Source organism: Lagenorhynchus albirostris, chromosome X, assembly GCF_949774975.1.
Source record: "Lagenorhynchus albirostris chromosome X, mLagAlb1.1, whole genome shotgun sequence".
In the NCBI taxonomy this organism is placed as follows: domain Eukaryota; kingdom Metazoa; phylum Chordata; class Mammalia; order Artiodactyla; family Delphinidae; genus Lagenorhynchus; species Lagenorhynchus albirostris.
The window spans coordinates 85403345-85424444 of record NC_083116.1 but is presented as its reverse complement, the minus strand read 5'-3'; the positions used below and the strand labels follow the sequence as shown (position 1 = coordinate 85424444).

Here is a 21100-nt window from a genome sequence, read left to right as displayed (position 1 = left end):
GTACACTCTGACACTGTCTGGACAACTTAGGGTGACAACAAATGGATCTGACTCAAATCCAATGTCAATGACAACACAATAATGACAGAGCTACTGTTTACAAAGCTTTACAATATATTTTTTTCAAATGCCAAAAGGGACCCTAAATGGTAGATATTATGATGCCCCATTTACAGATGAGGAAGCTGAGGCTCAGAAAGATTAAAGTAACTTGCTCAAGGAGACACAGGTAGAAACTGGTGGGGCCAGGATTGCACTCCAGGTTGGTCAGCCTCTAAAGTTTACTCTCTTAACTTCCACGCAACGCTGTCCAATACTGACAATTGGACATGTAAATGAAAGGAAAAGAAAATAAATGATAAGATCTATGTGCAATATTCCATAGAATTTTTCATAAGTAAAAACAATCATCTGGTTTTCTTTTAATTTCAGAAATGTAACTGCTCTTGAAATGCTAACACCATGAACTGTATTACCTTGAAAGTGCAGTACTGGCTCTCAATGAATATTATTAGGAATAATAACAGTGGTTGGGCATGCCAGGTACTCTGATGTTGGTTTCACAGATAAGAAAGACAAATGAGGCTTGAAAAAGTAAAATAACTTGCTCAAGGTCACTGGCATGCCTAGACTTGCATCCAAGTCTGTTTGACTCCAAAGACATTGTTCTTTCCACTAAGACACAACACATAATGGAAGTCTGTTGAATTTGTGGTCAATTATAAATAATAACTATTAATATTTATTGAGCACTTCCCATGTTCCAGGTTCTGTGTTAAACACTACATATATCATCTCATTTAATACTCAAAATAACTCTATGAGGTAGGTGCCAATTCTTCCATTTTTACAGATGAGGAATTTAGAGCACAGAGAGGTTAAGTAATTTGCCCAAAGTCACAGAACTGGTAAGTGGCAGAGCCAGATTCAAAGCTACATCATTTGGCTCCAAAACCTACACAACATGTGCGTTAACTGTGAAGTGTTTCTCAAGAACCTGGAAATAAGATGAAACTAGTAATGGATGGAATTAGCCATGTGAGGTAGTCAACAAAGAAATAAAAATGTAACAAGTAAGTGACTGAAGAACTTGAGAACACACAAAACTCCACTGACCTAGGAATAATCTCAAGAAGACAGAACTGTAATGTAAGAAGATTTAATAAGCTGCAACAATTAATTATCTCAGATTTTGGAGAAAGGGCAACTGAACAGAAAAAGGAGAGTCAGCAAGGCAATCAGCAGCAGCTCTGTCTAGGGAAGATGTCTTAGCTAAAAACAAAGTCAACGTGAGGCTTTCCCTGGCCTTCCCTGGGCTACTTCTAGAGTAGATAACAGTACCCCCAGAAATCTTAGCTAAGAGAAACTTAAGATCATCTACCATCCCTTGTTTTCCCTCAGTTTCCCCATCTGTAAAATAGAGAGAATGATAGTATCTATTTCATAGGTTCCTATAAGGGTTCAATGACATACTCCATGTAAAGCACTTAGAACATGTTGTAGAACATGTTGTGCCTGGCACATTGTAAGAACTCAATGCCAGCTAATGTTACTGTTCTGATTCCATGCCCCCAGGCAAACTTCTGATACCATGGCCTCCCTTTCAGCTTGCTCTTAGAGAGAGAAAGCTCCGGTAGACATGGTTAAGAGCATGCATACAAGAGTCAGCCAGGCCTAGGTCTGAATCTTATCTCTAACAATTAGAGTTGTTATCCCGTTTCAGAATTAGCACAGCACAGGGCTTTGGAATCAGTCAGCTCACGCTGGAATGTCAACTCTAATACTAACTTGATGGGTAATTTTGGGCAAGGTGCTTCATCCCTCTGAACCTCAGTTTTTTCCTGTTTAAAATGGGAATAATAAATACATGTATTTATGAGTGACTGGAAAAAAGTGTACAATATATTACAATAATTATTTCTTCTCACTGTAAATCAGTACTTTATCTTTCACCCCCTCCCTTCTCTTCCCTTCCCCCACTCCTTTAGCCATATCCACATAGCTATTTCTGTGATCTTGGTTAATGTGAGTCAACCACTTACAGATGGATCCACTATTATTGTACCAAAAATATCAGGTTTTTCAGACTGTATGCCTCCTGATCAGTCCCTGAATCATGGTGAATTCATCAAGGCTGCACTACCTTATGGGAGACTATCTGAGTGACTAGTTTTCCTGCCTGGTGCAATCCCTTTTTGCTTACTGAGCAGCTTCTGGAAAAAGCTGAAAAGCTTTGGAAAAATCCAAAGTCACTGCTTTCTGGCTTTGGAGTACATTACAAAATGCTTTGTGTGGGGGACTTACCATTGTAGTTCCATTTGGGGCTCAAAATAACATTAAAGCAAATTTGTATTCCTTGAGAAAACATTAGACAATGGGAGTTAACATGGATGCAATGAGGGCTGGTTGTATACATGAGAGCTGAGCTGGGATTGAGGGCTGACAATAAAATTGCCTTGCAATATGGTCTAATCAGTGACCCTTGTGAGGATTAGAAACCACATATAAAATGTCTAGTAGATGGCTTGGAAGAAAGTAAGCACTCAAGAAATGGTAGCTACTATACTATGAGGAGCCCAGCAGTCTGAGGCCATTACAAGATTTTGGATCACTACAGGGGGAAGGGGGGATGCCTATCGAAGACCAGTGAGTTTAAGATCATTCTGAACCATTAAGAGTAAGCAGAATGGCGATGTCTCCTCCCCTCCCATCATCAGCAAAGGCAAAAGTCCAATTTTCTAAGCATCTCTGGTAGCCCCTCAGAAGTTCAGGCATGCTGGTGGAGTCCCACTGTTAACTTCACTTTGGTCCCTTTATGGCTGCATGTAGTGCATACTATGCTAAGTGTAGGTCTTTAGGACACAGTACCTGGTTTCTATCTTGTGGCCTCACTCAGGGAAAAGGATGACACTGCAGCCCTGTGGGAAGAGCCTGGGCAGGTTAACCCTCATTAGACTGCTAGAGAGCAGGCGGATGAAATCAAATGCTGGGAGAAGCTATGAAAGCTCCCAGGTTTCCATGCCTGATCTCTTGCAATAAAAAAAAAAACAAAAACAAACAAACAAACAAACAAAACAAACGACAAGAGGTATCAAACAGAAGCTAGATCATCTCAAAAAGGTACTTACTTGTTTATTTCCTTTTTTATGTCCTTTGGATCCTCTACCAGTCTGCTCTTTTCCATGCCTTTAGAAAGTGGGGGGAAAAGTGATCATGAGGAACACATAAAGCCTGTACCTCCATTTTCACTTAGTTAACTACTCACCTCCTCTAGGAAGTTTGACCCTCTTAAGTTAGATGCCTCTCCTCTGTGTTACCACTGTAAACCTCTATCTCTGTCATTTCTATGTCATACCGAATTGTCCTGTGTCCCAAGTCCTCCTCTAGGGCAAAAACTTTTTCATCAAGGCAGGGCATTTTTATATGTTTGCTGAACTCAACTGAAAACTGGCTTTAAAAACGCAAAGTTAGTTAATGCCTCTTACCTTAATAGAAGGGTTGAATAGCTGGGCATTTTCCCAAGAGCACCTTGATTGACACTAGCTTATACCAACCTATTCAAATACATACCCCTTTCCCGGCCCACCGACAGAAACCACTTGCATGCCAAAGGAGCCATGACCCCTGGAGGATCTGCTGCCAGCCCACTGGCCCACAACCATCCCGGCAATCTCTAGTTTTCCTCCTTGGGGTGGGATTGGATGGAGACCTGGGAAGAGAGGAAGAATGGTAAGTGCACGGCAGGATAAGAGGTGGAACAAAAGATCTACAGCCCACTCACTCTGTGTATTTCCATTTCTCTATGATAAAAAGACTGTGATAACAACAAAGGGTCATGGTGGAAGCAAATTTTGGAAGAGGGTGTTGAAGATCCGTACATATCCACTTTAGCAAGTGGGGTGCGCCTGATTCATTTTCCAACTACAGAGCCTGCACACAGTAGGCATTCAATATTTGTGGAGAGAGAATGAGGTCTTAAGATCTAGCTATTGGAAAATTATAGGCCAAAACCACTTTTGATTCAAATACATGTCACTACACACTGGAGGATTAGCCAAACAATCAAACAAAACAAAAAATAATGAAACCAAAGTAACAGTAATTTATGATTAAAAAGTAAGAATAGCAACAGTTGAAAACCAGAACCAATTCAAGACAAGATAGCAGAGCTCCTTAAAACAGGAATCTTCAACTCTGTGTGTGAGCTCACAAGCACAGTACAGCTCTGTAATTTGCCACAAAAGGAAGCCTTCATAGAATACAGAATTCTAGTAAACCTTTAATTTTAGTTTGTGGAAAAAAACCCAAATATTAATAACTCTTCACTCACTTAGCAGGTTGTTAGCAAAGAGCCCTTCATTTATATAAAAGTGGGAGTCTAAGGAACTAGGTGACTAGCTAATCCTAAGAGGGCAAGAAAGACTTGCATTTGGGGATCCTACTGTGGCCTTTAAGGAGTCAGAAGCCTCCTCATGAACCACTAGTAACTGGAGACTAGGCATCAGTGAGAGCTGGGGCAATGGTGAGGACCTCCCAAGAACTTGGCCTTAATTAAGGCTGTCTTCTGAGACACAGTAAAGTCAACATGCAAAGAATGAGAGCAGGCATCTATAAAGACACCTTCAAAGGATGGAATGAATGGCTGGCTCCCTGGTTTGTGAGACTTAATCATTACTTGATTGAACAGAGCAGACACTCACACTGCTCCTCTAAGCACAGCCTTGAGCTAAACATCCATGCTGAATTTTGTGACCCTAAATTTAAGACAAATTTCAACTTCCAGCTTTATTATTTTTAAAGTGACGAGCAATACACAACAAACAGTTCAACCATAGCACTCTCAACCGATCACAGAAACTTGGTATTTCATGTTAAAATGTCCCCATTAAAATACCCTGTTTCGCCAGGGGACAAGTTGTTTGAATTATCAGGGTCAGTATCTGACCTACCTAAGTAAGAACGTCTGTTCTTCATTAAGCCACAGCTCAGATATCACCATAATGTATACATACGTGTGTGTATATACATGTGTGTGTGGATCCATGTGAGTGTGTATGTATTTGTTTTCTTCACTAAACTGCAATTCCCTGGAGGGTACAGACTATGACTTATTTCTCTCCATGCTTCTGGAAATGTGTTAGATCTACCCTCAGAGTGGAAATGGGTACATCAAGCTATGGCTGTTTGCTGACGCTGGTCATTTACTTACCTACCATTGCTCTTCCTGCAAGCTCCTGTGCACATCTGCCTATGGGGAGAGAGTGAGCTAACCAGCAACCATGAAGACCCAGTTCACATGAATTACACTTCTCAAAAGTAATAAATTGACAAAAAAAGTAATAAAGTGACTCTTGGTTTCTGCATCAGTTACTTCATGAGTGGTTTGGTGAGAGTCAAATCCTTAGGGATCAATCACCTCTATGGAGAGTGGTCTGGGAAGACAGTGGGCTCTCCTCCACAGGCTACACCCCTCCATCTCAGTAAGCTCCTCTTCAAACCACACCATAGCACAGAAGGTAAAGATATATGTGAAACTGCTGATTCTGTAACTGGCAATAATTACTGGATGGGTTACTATGAAATAGACTGAGTTTGACAAACACCTCATTCTTAGGTACTGACCTGCAAACCCCCGACTCCTTCCTTGAGGGGGAGGTGGCATTGGGCCCATGGCTCGAGGGTAAAGCGAAACTGGGTAGAGAGAGGGCACCATGGGAGGCACAAAAGTAGGTGATGGAAGTAGAGCAGAAGGCAGTGGATAGTTCATGTTGACTCCTTCAAGGATGCTCTGTCTCATCTTCTCCACTTTGGTTGCCAGGTCAGCCTTCAAATGAGGGACAGAATAATAATAACAGCTGCCATTTCTTGAACTTCTCCTATGTTTCAGGCACAGTATTGGGCAGTCTAGGTACAGTCTCACAATCTATTCCCACTAAAAGAATCGAGGCCTGGAGTTAAATGGCTCAAGGTGACATACTCAGGGAAGCCTGTCTGGCACCAAAGCCCCCACTCTGCATGACACAAAACTACCATCATACTAGTTCTGACTGAGGGCTTGTGAGGCACCTTGACTAGGTCAAGGAAGACAAATATAACAAAAAGTATTTACTAATTGTCTATTACACAGCCAGCAATAGGCTAGGTTATTTTTTTAAGGGGGAGGTAACAGAATAAGGTAAAAGAGAGAAAAAAACTTGACATATACAAACGCTTTTAACCTTCTCCCCCATACCCAGGATCAGAGACCATGACCTCTGTCCAGGATAAGTCCATGCCTCTAGTCCGGAGGTCAGGAAACTTGTTCTGAAAAGGGCCAGATAGGTTTTGTAGGCCGTAGTTTTTCTGTCACAACTACGTGACTCTGCCACTGTAGTGTGAAAGCAGTCATGGACAATATGTAAATGAATGAATGTGGCTATGTTCCAAAAAGCTTTATTGGAATAAAAATTCAAATTAAAAAAATTTTTAATAGTTTGCTGACCCCCTGCTCTAGTCTCTCAGCTTATATCCCACAAATGGACAAAGAAGTAAGTAAGGGCTCCTTTCCCTTGACTTTTCTCATCTTTTCGAAGGTTTTACTGCAAAAAATATCCCCTGCTTTTACTCTGCCATCTACTTTACTACCCTCTTCTATTTCCAAAATAGTTCCTTTATAAAAAATATCATCACTTTCAAAAGTGACTTACAGTTTTTATAAATAAGGGAAATGAAATTCTAAGAATTGGGGGAAAGGCATATATCTGAGTATTCCATGGGGAAGAAATAACTTGGAGCAAAAAAAAGAATATGAAAACTTGAAGCTCATTTAAAAAAAAAAAAACGCTTCCCAACATAATTTTGTAACATGTACATATCAGACTCTGGGCCTTTGGGATCATCCTTGACCAGGTTAGGTTACGGTCAGACACATTCTCCCACTTCTGCTACCTCCTTCCCCAATGTCTTGGCTCATTTTCCGCTTTCTGTCATTCATCCCCACAGAAGATCAGAGACAGTCTTAGCAGCTGCCCAACATGTGGTACCTGGCCATCGCAGAGCTCAACCAGGGATACTCGCTCCCGGCCTGCTTTAATTAGCTTGCTCTGGAACAGCTTGCCATCGAAGTAAATCCAGGGGCAGCAGTGTTCCCAAGGGACTGGCTGGCCACAGGCATCATTAGCAAACAGAGCTGTGTCGACCCCACTCATGAAGAGGGCAGCTAGCTGGATCCCTCGAGCATCCAGTTTCTCAATCTGAAACCACCACAGAGGAAAAACTACCATTAAGAAATTACTGTTAGTGCTTGCTTCGGCAGCACATATACTAAAATTGGAACGATACAGAGAAGATTAGCATGGCCCTTGCACAAGGATGACACCCAAATTCGTGAAGCATTCCATATTTTTATTTACAATAACCAGGACATGGAAACAACCTAAGTGTCCACCAACAGATGAATGGATAAAGAAGATGTGGCACATATATACAATGGAATATTACTCAGCCATAAAAAGGAACGAAATTGAGTTATTTGTAGTGAGGTGTATGGACCTAGAGTGTGTCATACAGAGTGAAGTAAGTCAGAAAGAGAAAGACAAATACCGTATGCTAACACATATATATGGAATCTAAGAAAAAAAAATGGTCATGAAGAACCTAGGGGCAAGACGGGAATAAAGACACAGACCTACTAGAGAATGGACTTGAGGATATGGGGAGGGGGAAGGGTAAGCTGTGACAAAGTGAGAGAGTGGCATGGACATATATACACTACCAAACGTAAAATAGATAGCTAGTGGGAAGCAGCCACATAGCACAGGGAGATCAGCTCGGTGCTTTGTGACCACCTAGAGGGGTGGGATAGGGAGGGTGGGAGGGAGGGAGACGTAAGAGGGAAGAGATATGGGAACATATGTATATGCATAACTGATTCACTTTGTTATAAAGCAGAAACTAACACACCATTGTAAAGCAATTATACTCCAATAAAGGTGTTAAAAAAAAAGAAATTACTGTTATTGGTTACATTTGCTTATTCCTGTTTTGCTGATTATTCCAGTTAAATTAGAACATGTTGCCTTTCAATACAGACATTTGAGTGCATAAGCAGCCTCCATCCATTTGTTTCCCTGAGATGGTTTGGATGATACTAATTACGAAAAAAAAAAATCAGCTTTAAAACCTTAAAAAGACACCCACTTGAGAAACCATTTTTTCTGCCTGTCAAATTAGAAAAAAATTAAAACAAAACTAAAGACCAAAAGAACACTCAATGCTGATGAGGATATGGTGAAATAAATGGGCACACTCAAATAAAACTAATGAGTAATGTATATTACAATTAAGCAATATATATCAAGAACCTTAAAAATGTTCACATTTGTTGACTCAGAAATTCTACTTTTAGGAATCTATTCTAAGGAAGTAGAGATGTGAATAAAGCTCTATGCATAAAGATATTAATTACAGGACTTCCCTGGTGGCACAGTGGTTAAGAATCTGCCTGCCAGTGCAGGGGACACGGGTTCAAACCCGAGTCCAGGAGGCTCCCACATGCCACAGAGCAACTAAGCCCATGCGCCACAACTACTGAGCCTGCGCTCTAGAGCCCGCGAGCCACAACTACTGAGCCCATGTGCCACAACTCCCGAAGCCTGCGTGCCTAGAGCCCAAGCTCCGCAACGAGAGAAGCCACTGCAATGAGGAACACGTGCACCGCAATGAGAAGCACGCGCACCGAAACGAAGAGTAGCCCCCGCTCGCCGCACCTAGAGAAAGCCCGTGCGCAGCAACGAAGACCCAATGCAGCCAAAAAAAATTTTAAAAAAAGATGTTAATAATTACATATAATAGGTGAAAACTGGAAACCAAATGGCCAACATTAGAATAATTAAATGATACATCCATATGATAAAATATTTAGCAGAAATTTTTAAGACATAGTAAATATGTGCTATATTAAGTTTAAAAATACAGTATATAATTACATAAATAATATTTCAACTATGTAGAAAATACCTGACAAAAGTCTGGAAAAAACCATCAAAATGTTCACAGTGGTTATCTCAAGTTGGCCTGTTAGATGGCTTTACCAGGAAAAGGGGAAGTACTTGCAGGCCCCCTCCTAGGTGTGGTGTGGAGTTGTCAGTACCTGCTCTAGCACCAAGCAGTATCACATTTACTGTAAAAAGGAACCCACACTGTCTGTCTAAGACTGTTTTCATCTTTTCCTTAGTTGACCCTACTGAAATCAAGATTTTGTAAGACTTACTAGACTTTATCTTCTAGTTTATACTAGGGCCTGAAAGGACCATGGCTACTGAAGTCGGAAGAGGAATGTCCTGCATTAGTACCTAATATTTATTGAGTACTGTGTACTTAAAATGTGCTAGACACTGTTCTAAGTGTTTTGCATGGATTATTTTATTTAATATCTTCATAACCCTACAAGTAAGGAAACTGAAGCTACAGGGGTTAAGCAACCTGCCCAAGGACACATAGCTAGAAGGTAATGAAGCTAAGATTCAAAGTCAAGCCAGCCTGGCTTCAGAGCCTGCCCTCCAACCTACTATATTTTACTGCCTTCAGTTATATGGTGGATTTACTTTCTTCCTTATGCTTTTCTAGACTTTCCTCTAACACCCAATAAGTATTATTTCAAAAGGGAGGGTAGCACAGGGAATTATACCCATTATCTTATAATAACCTACAGTGGAATATAATCTGCAAAAGTACTGAATCACTGTGCTTACACTTGAAACTAACACAATATTGTAAATCAACTATACTTCAATAAAAAAGGGAGGGTGGACATTTACTCAGAGACAAACAGGGAACACCAGGATAAGTCCCCTGTAGCATCTTTTGTAAGAGTTGGAAACCTTACTGTGGCCTATGGGCCACAACTTATTTGCCTTACACAATATCCATTTTTTTCTACCCATTCTCACCTATCACTACGTGAACAGTGTTGGCTTTATTAATAGACATAAATATTTGGCTAAAGTAAATCAAACATTTACCTGCAGAACTTACTCTTCTCCCCAGCTCCAGGAAAAAAAGACCTAAAATAAAGCTATGAGCTCATAAAAGAAAGAATTTAAATGGGATCGATCAAATCACCTTGAGTTCTTGAAGCTGATCTGGTTCATAAAGCTGAGTAGATACTGCCTGTGCAAGGAAGGTGTCTAGCTCATGGCGATGCAGGATTCGGCCACCAGGCCACTGAACCATATATCTAGAAGATAAAACCATCATTAGGTGACAAAAGCTCATTTATTCATTTCACAAACACTTATTAAGCTAGGGTCTGGCCATGGGCCAGACTCTAGCTAGGTTCTGATAATTCCAATGAAATAACGTAAAAGAATCTCTGCCTTTGGTTACTTACCATCTAGGTAGTAGAGGAGACAGGCACGTATGTCAACAAAGACAGGACAGTGTGTTAAGTACCAAGATAGAAGAATGCACAGGGTGCTACAGGAGCACAGAAGAGGGCTACTACTGGAAGAGTAAGGAAGGCATCCTGAAGAAAAAGTCAATAGGAGCTGTTACAAAGGGCTATAGAAATCAGTGAGACAAATGGTGGAGAAAGGATGCTCTAGACTGAGAGAACAGCATGTGTAAAGGCATGGAGGTGTGGAGTTCAGTATGATATACCAGGGCCCTTAGTGCTGGAGCTAAGCAGGTTTGCAGTGACAGGAGGTGAGATTAGAAAGTAGGCCAAACTATGGAAAACAGTATGGAGATTCCTCAAAAAATTAAAACTAGAACGACTACATCATCCAGCAATTCTACCTCCTGTTATGCTATATCCGAAGGAAACAAAAACATGCACTTGAAAAGATACCTGCACCCCCATGTTCACTGCGGTATTATATAGCCAAGACATGGAAACAACCTAGGCATCCATCAATGAACAAATGGCTAAAGAAGTTGTGGTGTTTATATACACCATGGAATATTATTCAGCCATACAAAAATGAGGAAATCCTACCACTTACAACAACATGGATAGACCCTGAAGGCATTATGCTAAGCGACATAAGTCAGAGACAGAAAAATATTGTACGATCTCACTTATATGTGGAATACAATAATAAATTAAAAAAACCCCACCAAACTCATTGAAAAGGAGATGATATTTGTGGTTATCAGAGACAGGGGATGGGGGAGGTGGGGGAGGAGGAATTAGAAGAAGGTGGTCAAAAGGTACAAACTTCCAGTTAAAAGATAAGTAAGTACTAGGGATGTAAAGTACAACATGGTGACTATAGCTAACACTGATGCACGGTATATAGGAAAGTTATTAAGAGAGTAGAACCTAAGAGTTCTCATCATAAGGAGAAATTTTTTCTCTTTCATTTTTATTGTATCTATATGAGATGATGGATGTTAACTAAAGCTATTGTGGTAATCATTTCACAATGTATGTAAATCAAACCATCATGCTGTAGACCTTAAAATTATACAGTGATGTATGTCAATTATTTTTCAATAAAACTGGAAAAAAAAGAAAGTAGGCCAGATCGTGAAGGGTCTCAGAAACAATATTAAGAAATTTGGACCTTCACCCTGAAAATATACGAAGACAGTTAAGGATTGTCAGCAGGAGATTGGTTTGATATTGACTGGCTCAGAGGGTAAGGGACAAGAGGTATGGATACCAGTTAGGAGGCAACTGAAGCAACCTGTGGCCAAAGAGGTCTGAACAAAGGCACTGGCTGAGGGCACAGAGAAGGCCAGGGGACAAAGACAAGAGTTATTAAGATGATACATTTATCATATTACTATTACTAGTATTTACATTATTATATATACTATATAAAGCATTAAATATTACATTATAATATATGCAGGAAAGTATAAGTTACTCATAGGAATAACACTTACTACATGCCTCTTGTATTCTAGATACCTTGCCAGGAACTTTATATACATAGAATGTGGTAGAATAGAATAGAGACTTGGAATCTGACATACTTGGTTCCAACATAGGTTCCACTACTTTTATATGTGACTCTGGGCAAATGCCTAAAGCTCTAGGGACTTGAGTTCACTCATCTCTAAAATGGGGATAATACTATCTAAATCTCAAAGGTTGTAATAAGTAAAGGAGAAAATGAATGTAAAAGTACTTAGCATATGGCATAGCAGAACTCTTGGTTACTATTTGTAACTAATTCAATCATGGTATAATCCTTCTTTTACTATTTGGTGAAGCCTCCCATATCTTATATTAAATTCTCACACATACAAGAATCTGTTTCTACCCTATTTATTCTGTGTTTTATTTCTCATGCCAGTACCATACTGACTTAAATTTTAAATATGCTTTAATATTTAGTGGTCTCTACTTTTACTCCATGTCTTTCCTCCATGTCTTTGAATTTTAAGCAACATTTATGATTTTATTCTGATTACAAAAGTTCAAGTTCATTCTCATTCAGAAAACATTTAAAAAGCCAAAAAATGTATGAAGAAAATGAAAAGTAAAAACGGAAATAATTTGTAATCTTACCATTTAGATATAACCACTGTTAAGTTCACGATTTTGGCTTCTTTCTTCCTAGCATCTCAAATCTCAATTTTTTCTCTCTCTTTCACACTATATATAGAATATTATATCTTGCTTTTTCCACTCAACATAATACTATAAGAACCTTTCATTCATTAAATACTTTTCAAAAATATGATTTTAAATGACTGTATGTTCCTTGTATGTTTATCAATTTACTTAAATATCCTATAATATTGGACACTTATACTGTTCATTGTTTTTCTTTTATTATAAAAAATACTACAAAGATATTCACATATATAAATCTTGCTGTATCTCTGATTATTCATTCCCTTAAGATAGATTTCTAGAAGTGGAATTATTATGTCAAAGGTTATGTCCATTTTAAAGGTCCTCAATACATATTGCAAAAGTGTTTTCCAGGGCTTCCCTAGTGGCACAGTGGTTAAGAATCCGCCTGCCAATGCAGGGGACACGGGTTCGAGCCCTGGCCCAGGAAGATCCCACATGCCACGGAACACCTAAGCCCGGGCGCCACAACTACTGAGCCTGCACTCTAGAGCCCGCGTGCCACAACTACTGAAGCCTGCGCGCCTAGAGCCCGTGCTCTGCAACAAGAGAAGCCACTGCAATGAGAAGCCCGCGCACCACAACGAAGAGTAGCCCCTGCTCGCCGGAACTAGAGAAAGTCCACGCACAGCAATGAAGACCCAACACAGCCAAAAATAAAAACAAATTAATTAATTAAAAAAATTGTTTTCCAGACCCATTTGTCCTAACTCCCAGTAGTATGTCAGCATGAATTATCATTAATCTTTGATGTTTTTATGGGCAAAAAAAGTCTCTTGCTATTTAAATTTCTGTCTCTTTGATTGCTAATGATGAGGTTGCATATTTTTCCCAAACACGTATTTACTTCTATGGCTGGTCTATGTCTATCATAGACATGTCAGTGAATTTGCTTGTTCTGTCTATTGCTCTGTCTCAGATAATCTAAAGCCTTAATCTTTATAATAGTGACAGCTATTTGGACACACAGTGGACAGCTGATCCAAGTCAAATCAATCCATGGCTTGCCAGAGTCTTGAGAATTTGAGCTAAGAGATTCAGAGGATGATGAAACAGACAAGCAGAAAGAAGAGCTACACAGGTCCGTGAGAGAGTGGGCAGTCTCTGTTCCTGCCTTTCCAGTACTATTCCCTGTGTACACCACTTTTCTGGTCCTTAGATGACTATGAGACTACCTGTTATATCTTTACAACAAGATAGCTAGAGTGGCTTTTCTTTCTTGTAAACAAATGAATCCGAAGAGAGTGTCATTTACCCACTTTTGTTTGGGGATGCTAGTATTTAAAAAGCTTTTATATATTGAGAATACTGACACACTGTCTGTTATAACTGTAGCAAATATTTTCCCAGTTTGTCATTTGTCTTTAATTTTATGTATTTTGGCATATAGATATAGTCATAGTTATTGATCTTTTTACGTCTTTCCTTTTTTTGTGGGGAGGGTCTCAAGTCTTTATTTTGTTCTTTAACACTACTTCATTTTTTCAAAATAAATCTTTTATTTTGCAGTAATTTTACATATACAGAAACTTACCAAAAATGCTTTATTGAGGCATAGTTTACACACCATACAATTCATCCATTGTAAGTGTAGAATTTAATGATTTTTAGTAAACTTACAGAGTTGGGCAACTATCACCACAGTTGAGTTTTAGAACATTTGCATTGCCCCCAAAAGATTCCTCAGGCCCATGCGCAGTCACTCCCCATTCCCACCCCTGGGCAATCACTTTCTATCAACTTTACTATCTCTAACAACTTTCTATCTCTATAGATTTGCCTTTCTGGACATTTCATATAAATGGAATAATATAATATGTGGCCTTTTGTGTCTGGCTTCTTTCCTTAGCATAGTTTTTATTTTAATTAAACTTTTAATTTTGATATTATTGTAGATTCACATGCAGTTGTAAGGAATAAAAATGAGGGATCCCTTGAACACTTTACCCAGTTCTCCTAATGGTAATATCTTACAAAACTATAGTACAATATCACAACCAGGTATTGATACTGACCCAATCAAGATACAGAACAGTTCTACTCAAAAAGACTGTTCATTCATTTATTCATTCCATAAACAATATGCATGAGCTGAGACTCTACTGTGTGTTAGGCATGAGTTCAAATCCTGGCTCTGCCATTTAGTAACGGTTTGAACTCAGGAAAGTCACTTCACCTCTCTGAAACTTGCCTTCTTATCTGTTCAATAGGGAGAATAACAACACCTTCCTCACAGAGTGGTTATTGGTGGAATTACATTTAAATTGGTGAGCACTTAATGAGAGCTATATTGAGTAGGGAACTCTCAATGAAGTGCTTCTTATTCCTCTCCCCTGTGGGATCCATAGGGTCTCAACCTTGGAAATCCTTTTATGTTAGCTTCAACTTAATCACTGTGTACTTGTTGTTCCCTGAAAATTGTTTGTAGCTTGGGCCAAGACCTTAGATTATGGTGTTTGTATAGGACTCAAATGTTCTAGCCAACTCCTTTGACATCCAACCATGTTTTGGGTTTGCCAACTCCCTTTTGCAAATGAATAAACAAGCAAACAAACAAAAACTAGAAAGCAACTTTTTTGGAAAGGAGCATAAAATAAAATTTAAGGAAAAGAGTGAAGTTGGAACATGGTCTAAGGTAATTCTGCCATATCCACTTGAACCCAGGTCAAAATGCTTGATCATTAGCTCACTTGCTCACCCTCTCCCACAGCTCTGGCATCTTTTCCAGCACTGGGATGATTCCCAACAGAACAAGGAGCCCTACCATTTGAAGAACATGCCCACCCCTTCTTGCTTGTCTTTTCCGTTCATTTTCTGGAAAGATTCGCTTAACATTCTTCCCTTTAATACAGATCCCATCCTTCACTAATTGGTGTGAGAAAGGTGAGGCATTCCATTTTCAAGGCCAGGCCCATGTAAGTGGTTGCTTCTGGCTTTTGCAAGTCCTCCAGCTGGTTTGGAGCAACAGGGAGGCTGGCTGTGTCCCCTAGGAAAGCACTGTCAAACTGTGGGCCTGGGGAAGTAACTTGAGAACAGGCAAGTGGGTAAGTACCTCAGGAGGTAATAAAGCACAGAGCCGGCCAAGGAGCAGAAACCCGGGCCTGAGAAGCTGTCCAGGAGTATGCTTTATGAGCCTCTGAACAGCAGAGCTCTCTGGAGCACAGGAAACCGTGCATCAAAAGTGCAGCAGGCTTTCTAGTGGCCAAATCCAATCAGGCTCTAATTAGGCTAAGTTTTAGGAGGCAAAAGCCTTGGGCAGCAAATATCTCTACACAAGAAAGTGGTGAGAAGTAAGGCTTTGTCACTAAGACTCAACATCTAACCCTGAAGTCTGGTTCAAGGATTAGATTCTTTTTTTAACTTTTATTTTTATTGAAGTATAGTTGATTTACAATGTTGTGTTGATTTCAGGTGTACAGCAAGGCGATTCAGATATATATATATCTGTATATACACTTCTTTTTCAGATTCTTTTCCATTATAGGTTATTACAAGATACTAAATATAGTTCCCTGTACTATACAGTAGGTCTTTGTTGTTTATCTATTTTATATATAGTAGTGTGTATCTCTTAATCCCGTACTCCCTCCCTACCTTTCCCCTTTGGTAACCATAAGTTTGTTTTCTGTCTTGAGTCTGTTTCTGTTTTATAAATAAGTTCCTTTGTATCATTTTTTTTAGATTCCACATATAAGCGATATCATATGACATTTGTCTTTCTCATAAAAAAGAATGAAATAATGCCATTTGCAGCAACATGGATGGACCTAGAGATTACCATACTAAGTGTAATAAGTCAGACACAGAAAGACAAGGATTAGATTCCACAGGCCTTATATACCCTCTCTCCACAGCACAACCAGCAGGTTCAGGGAACTGATAAGGTTGATGAAAACAGCACCTGAAAAAAACTAAAAGATTGCCTTATATTTAAAGAATATTTTGTTGTTTTTAAAATGTATATAAACCCTTTATGAATACAGTTTTAGTTTAAGGTATGTTAAGACAGCAACATAGGATAGAGAATTGTAACTTTTATGATAGGATATGTGAGGCTCTTCAGCCAAATAATCTTTTCTGAAAAAGCTGATACACATGCCCCAACCAGTGATTAGAGGTCCAATCTTCTGCAACCCCCAGAGGATATGCTATAGCAGATCATGAAGCGACTTAGGATATTGTTCTGTCAATGAGAGTCAGTGTTCCATGACATTTCTTGAGGCCCCATTATGCATGGAGATGCTTAGGTTTCAGACTGTAGATGTGGACTGGAACCTCTAGGGAGCATATGTGGTGGGTTAACCACAACATATGGAGACGAAGGAGGAAAGAATTCGTCACCCCATTGTTTACTCACTGTTTTCTACAGACTCTACTGCTTAGTTTGCTCCTCAAGTATAAAGTAAGAAGGCTGTTTGGGGGCATTGTTATATATGTATCTATGCCAGATGGTTCTTCTCTTACCTTCTTATTGCTTTATAAGCTCCCAACACTACTCCTATCCCTTCCCTATGTAGCCTGGATAGGTTAATAACTCCTATGTACTCCCAGGGCTCTCTACACTCACCTCTACTGTTCCGTGCACTTACCACATTGTACTGAAGTTGTCTGTTCATGAGTGTCTCCTCTGCTCTACTGGGAACTCCCCGAAGACAGAGACTAGGTCTTTCTCATATCTGTTTCCCCAGCACCTATGGGTGCTTAGTAGATGTTTGTTGGACAGTCTGGGGGAACTTGAGGGTATTAACCGAGTTTTATTTTAACCTTGTAATCTAACAGTACCTTACACACAGTAGGTGTTCCATGTATATCTTCTCTGATAAAATTAATTTTTAAAGGGCTTAAAGATATATGGTACTAAATATAAAATAGATAGCTAGTGGGAAGCAGCCGCAGGGTGGGATAGGGAGGGTGAGAGGGAGACGCAAGAGGGAGGAGATATGGGGATATATGTATATGTATAGCTGATTTACTTTGTTATAAAGCAGAAACTAACACACCATTGTAAAGCAATTATACTCCAATAAAGATGTTAAAAAAATATATATATATATGGTGCTGTCATACAGAGTGAAGTAAGTCAGAAAGAGAAAAACAAATACCGTATGCTAACACATATATATGGAATCCAAAAAAAAATGGTTCTGAAGAACCTAGGGGCAGGACAGGTATAAGACGCAGATGTAGAGAATGGACCTGAGGACACGGGGAGGGGGAAGGGCAAGCTGGGACGAAGTGAGAGAGTGGCATGGGCATATATACACTACCAAATGTAAAATAGATAGCTAGTGGGAAGTAGCCACATAGCACAGGGAGATCAGCTCGGTGCTTTGTGTCCACCTAGAGGGGTGGGATAGGGAGGGTGGGAGAGAGACGCAAGAGGGAGGAGATATGGGGATATATGTTTATGTATAGCTGATTCACTTTGTTATACAGCAGAAACTTAACACACCATTGTAAAGCAATTGTACTCCAATAAAGATGTTATATATATGTATAAAGAAGATATAGAACAGTTCTACCACCACAAGGATCCCTCATATTACCTTTTATAACCACACCTCTCTTCTTCCCCCACTGATGTATTTAACCCCTGGCAATCACTAATCTGTTCTTCATTTCCCTAATTTTGTCATTTCAGCAATGTTATATAAATGGAATCACACAGCAGGTAATCTTTGGGGATTGGCTTTTTTACCTAAGACAATTCCTTTAAGATTCATCTAAGTTGTGTGTTATTAAAAGTTTGTTGCTTTTTGGGAATTCCCTGGTGGTCCAGTGGTTAGGACTCCACGCTTTCACTGCCGAGGGCCCGGGTTCAATACCTGGTCTGGGAACTAAGACCCTGCAAGCCGCTTGGTGTAGACAAAAAAAAAAAAGTTTGTTGCTTTTCATTGCTGAGTAGAATTCCATCATATGTGTGTACAATAGTTGAATAATTCATCCACTGAGAGAAATCTGAGTTGTTTCCAACTTTGGGGTATTATGAATAAAGGTCCTGGGACTTCCCTAGTGGTGCAGTGGTTAAGAATCTGCCTGCCAATGCGGGGGACATGGGTTCGAACCCTGGTCCGGGAAGATCCCACATGCCGCTGAGCAACTAAGCCCATGTGCCACAACTACTGAGCCTGCGCTCTAGAGCCCTCGAGCCACAACCACTGAGCCTGCGTGCCACAACTACTGAAGCCCACGCACCTAGAGCCCGTGCTCCGCAACAAGAGAAGCCACCGCAATGAGAAGCCGTTGCACCACAACGAAGAGTAGCCTCCGCTCTCTGCAACTAGAGAAAGCCCACGAGCAGCAATGAAGACCCAATGCAGCCATAAATAAATGAATGAATGAATAAATAAAAGAATGAATGAATGAATGAATAAATAAATAAAAGAATAAATAAATAAATGAAAGAATAAAGGTGCTATAAACATTAGTGACCTTAGTGTACAGGTTTCTGTGGGGACGTAAATGTTCACTTCTCTGGGGTAAATGCCCAACAGTGCAATTGCTGAGTTGTACAGTGGTTTTTAAAGAAACTGCCAAATTGTTTTTCAAAGTGACTGTACCATTCTACATTTCCAACACCAATGTATGAATGATCCAGTTTGTGTTTTCCCCATCATGTAGTATTATCATTATTTCTTACATGAGCCATTCTGAGAGGTGTGTAATGATATCTCATTGTGGTTTTAACTTGCATTTCCCTAATGGCTAATAATATTGAACATCTTTTCATGTGTTTTTTGGTCATCGTATACCCTCTTCAGTGAAATGTCATGTATTTTGCCATTTTCTAATTAAATTATTTGTTTGTCTGGTTTTTTCTTGATGAGTTTTGAGAGCTCTTTATATATTCTAGACACTAGGCTTTTCTCAAATATGTGGTTTGCAAATATTTTCTCCCACTTCGTAGCTTGTCTTTTCATCCTCCTTACATGGGCATTCAACCGGCAAACGTTTTTAATTCTGATGAGGTCCAATTTATAAATTTTTCCTTTTATGGATCATGCTTTTGGCAACAAGTCTAAGAACAATTTGCCTAGCTCTAGAACCTGAAAATATTTCCATTTTTCTAAAATTTGTATAGTTTTATATTTACATTTAAGTCTATGATCCATTTTGAGTTGATTTTGGGGGGAGATATGCTAGTATTTTTATTTTATTTACATTTAAACTTCACCAAACACTGAGCTCAAGTATATGGTGGCCCTTTGTTCAGAGTTTTTAAATGGACAGACAGCTTTAAGGGTGCAATGTATTTAATACTGCACAATATATTCAACAGTTAGAGAATCTAGGGGATGGTATAACTATATACTTTTATACATTTAGTAGCACAAGTAGAGGGACAAGCCCTGCAACTGGAGGAGAAACCCATTCAGGACTGAACAGAGAGGTCCTTGGTTGCTGAGAGAATCTCCCCTTGACTTCAGCCTCGAGACAAACCAAGGAGTCTGTCAGGACACAAAAACCACTGAATTCAGAACAAACAGGAGCAACAGAATAGGTACTGAGGAATTGGCTCTTGCCAATTAAGATTGTGGAGGCCAGTCTGAAGCGAGTAGGGCTGGCTGGAGGCAGGAAATGTGGCAACTCAAGTCCAGGATCTGTAGATTAGAACAGCAGTCTAGAGACAGAATGGTTAGTGCTTTCTTCAAAAATTCCCAGTTTTTTAAGCAAGTTCCTAGGATGCCTTCCTTAAACAAGGTTGAGTTAATTTTTGTATAATGTTTGAGGTTTAGGTCGAAGTGTTGTTTGTTGGCCTATGGATGTCCAATTGTTCCAACACCATTTGTTGAAAAGGCTATCCTTTCTCCACTGAATTGTTTTTGCACTTTTGTAAAAAATCAGTTGAGCATATTTGTGTTGTTCTATTTCTAGGTTCTTAATTTTGTTCCATTGACCTATGTGTTTATCAGTTAGCAAATACCTCCATTGTCTTGACTACTTTAGCTACAATATTAAGCCTCAATATTGGGTAGAGTGATTCCTATACTTCTTTCTTCTTTTGCAAGATTGTTTTAGCTATTGTAAGGGCCTATGCCTTTCTATATAAATTTTAGAATAAGTTTGTCTACATCCATTAAATCCTTGCATTAAGCCCACAGGTTTTGTAATAAACCTACAGATCAATTTGAGAACTGAGTTTTTCAGTGGTAAGTGTATGAACTTTCTTTGATTTCTTTCATCGTCACGAAGCATAATGATTTTGAGGTTGATTCATGCTCTGACATGCACCAGTAGTTTGATTTTACTGCTGAGTAATATTTTATTGATGGACATATCACACGTTTATCCATCTACCAGTTAATAGATATTTGAGTTATTTCTACTTTTTGACTATTATGAATACTGTTTCTTTGAACATTCATGTGCAAGTCTTAGTGTGGACCTATCTTTTCAATGCTCTTGGGTAGATACCTAGGAGTGAAATAAATGAGTCATATGATAATTTATGTTTAACCTTCTAAGAAAATGCCAAACTAATCTCCACTTTAAATTCCCACCAGCAATGTATGAGGGAATCCCAATTCTCTG

The 21100-nt window shown here is 39.4% G+C and overlaps 1 protein-coding gene and 1 non-coding gene across 2 annotated transcripts in view; one reads left to right on the top strand and one right to left on the bottom strand.

Moving 5' to 3' along the window:
- The window catches only part of FAM120C (family with sequence similarity 120 member C), a 135282-nt gene that overhangs the window by 997 nt on the left and 113185 nt on the right, over window positions 1-21100 (bottom strand). Inside the window, exons 11-15 of the mRNA XM_060138507.1 lie at window positions 10102-10216; window positions 7023-7232; window positions 5623-5824; window positions 3571-3709; window positions 3129-3186 (exon numbers count right to left, since the gene is read on the bottom strand). Of these exons, the coding sequence (XP_059994490.1) occupies window positions 3129-3186; window positions 3571-3709; window positions 5623-5824; window positions 7023-7232; window positions 10102-10216 (724 nt within the window). The remainder of the gene's footprint in view (window positions 1-3128; window positions 3187-3570; window positions 3710-5622; window positions 5825-7022; window positions 7233-10101; window positions 10217-21100) is intronic.
- LOC132514183 (U6 spliceosomal RNA) lies at window positions 7279-7385 on the top strand. Its single transcript, XR_009538671.1, has one exon. It is a non-coding gene; the product is annotated as a U6 spliceosomal RNA (small nuclear RNA).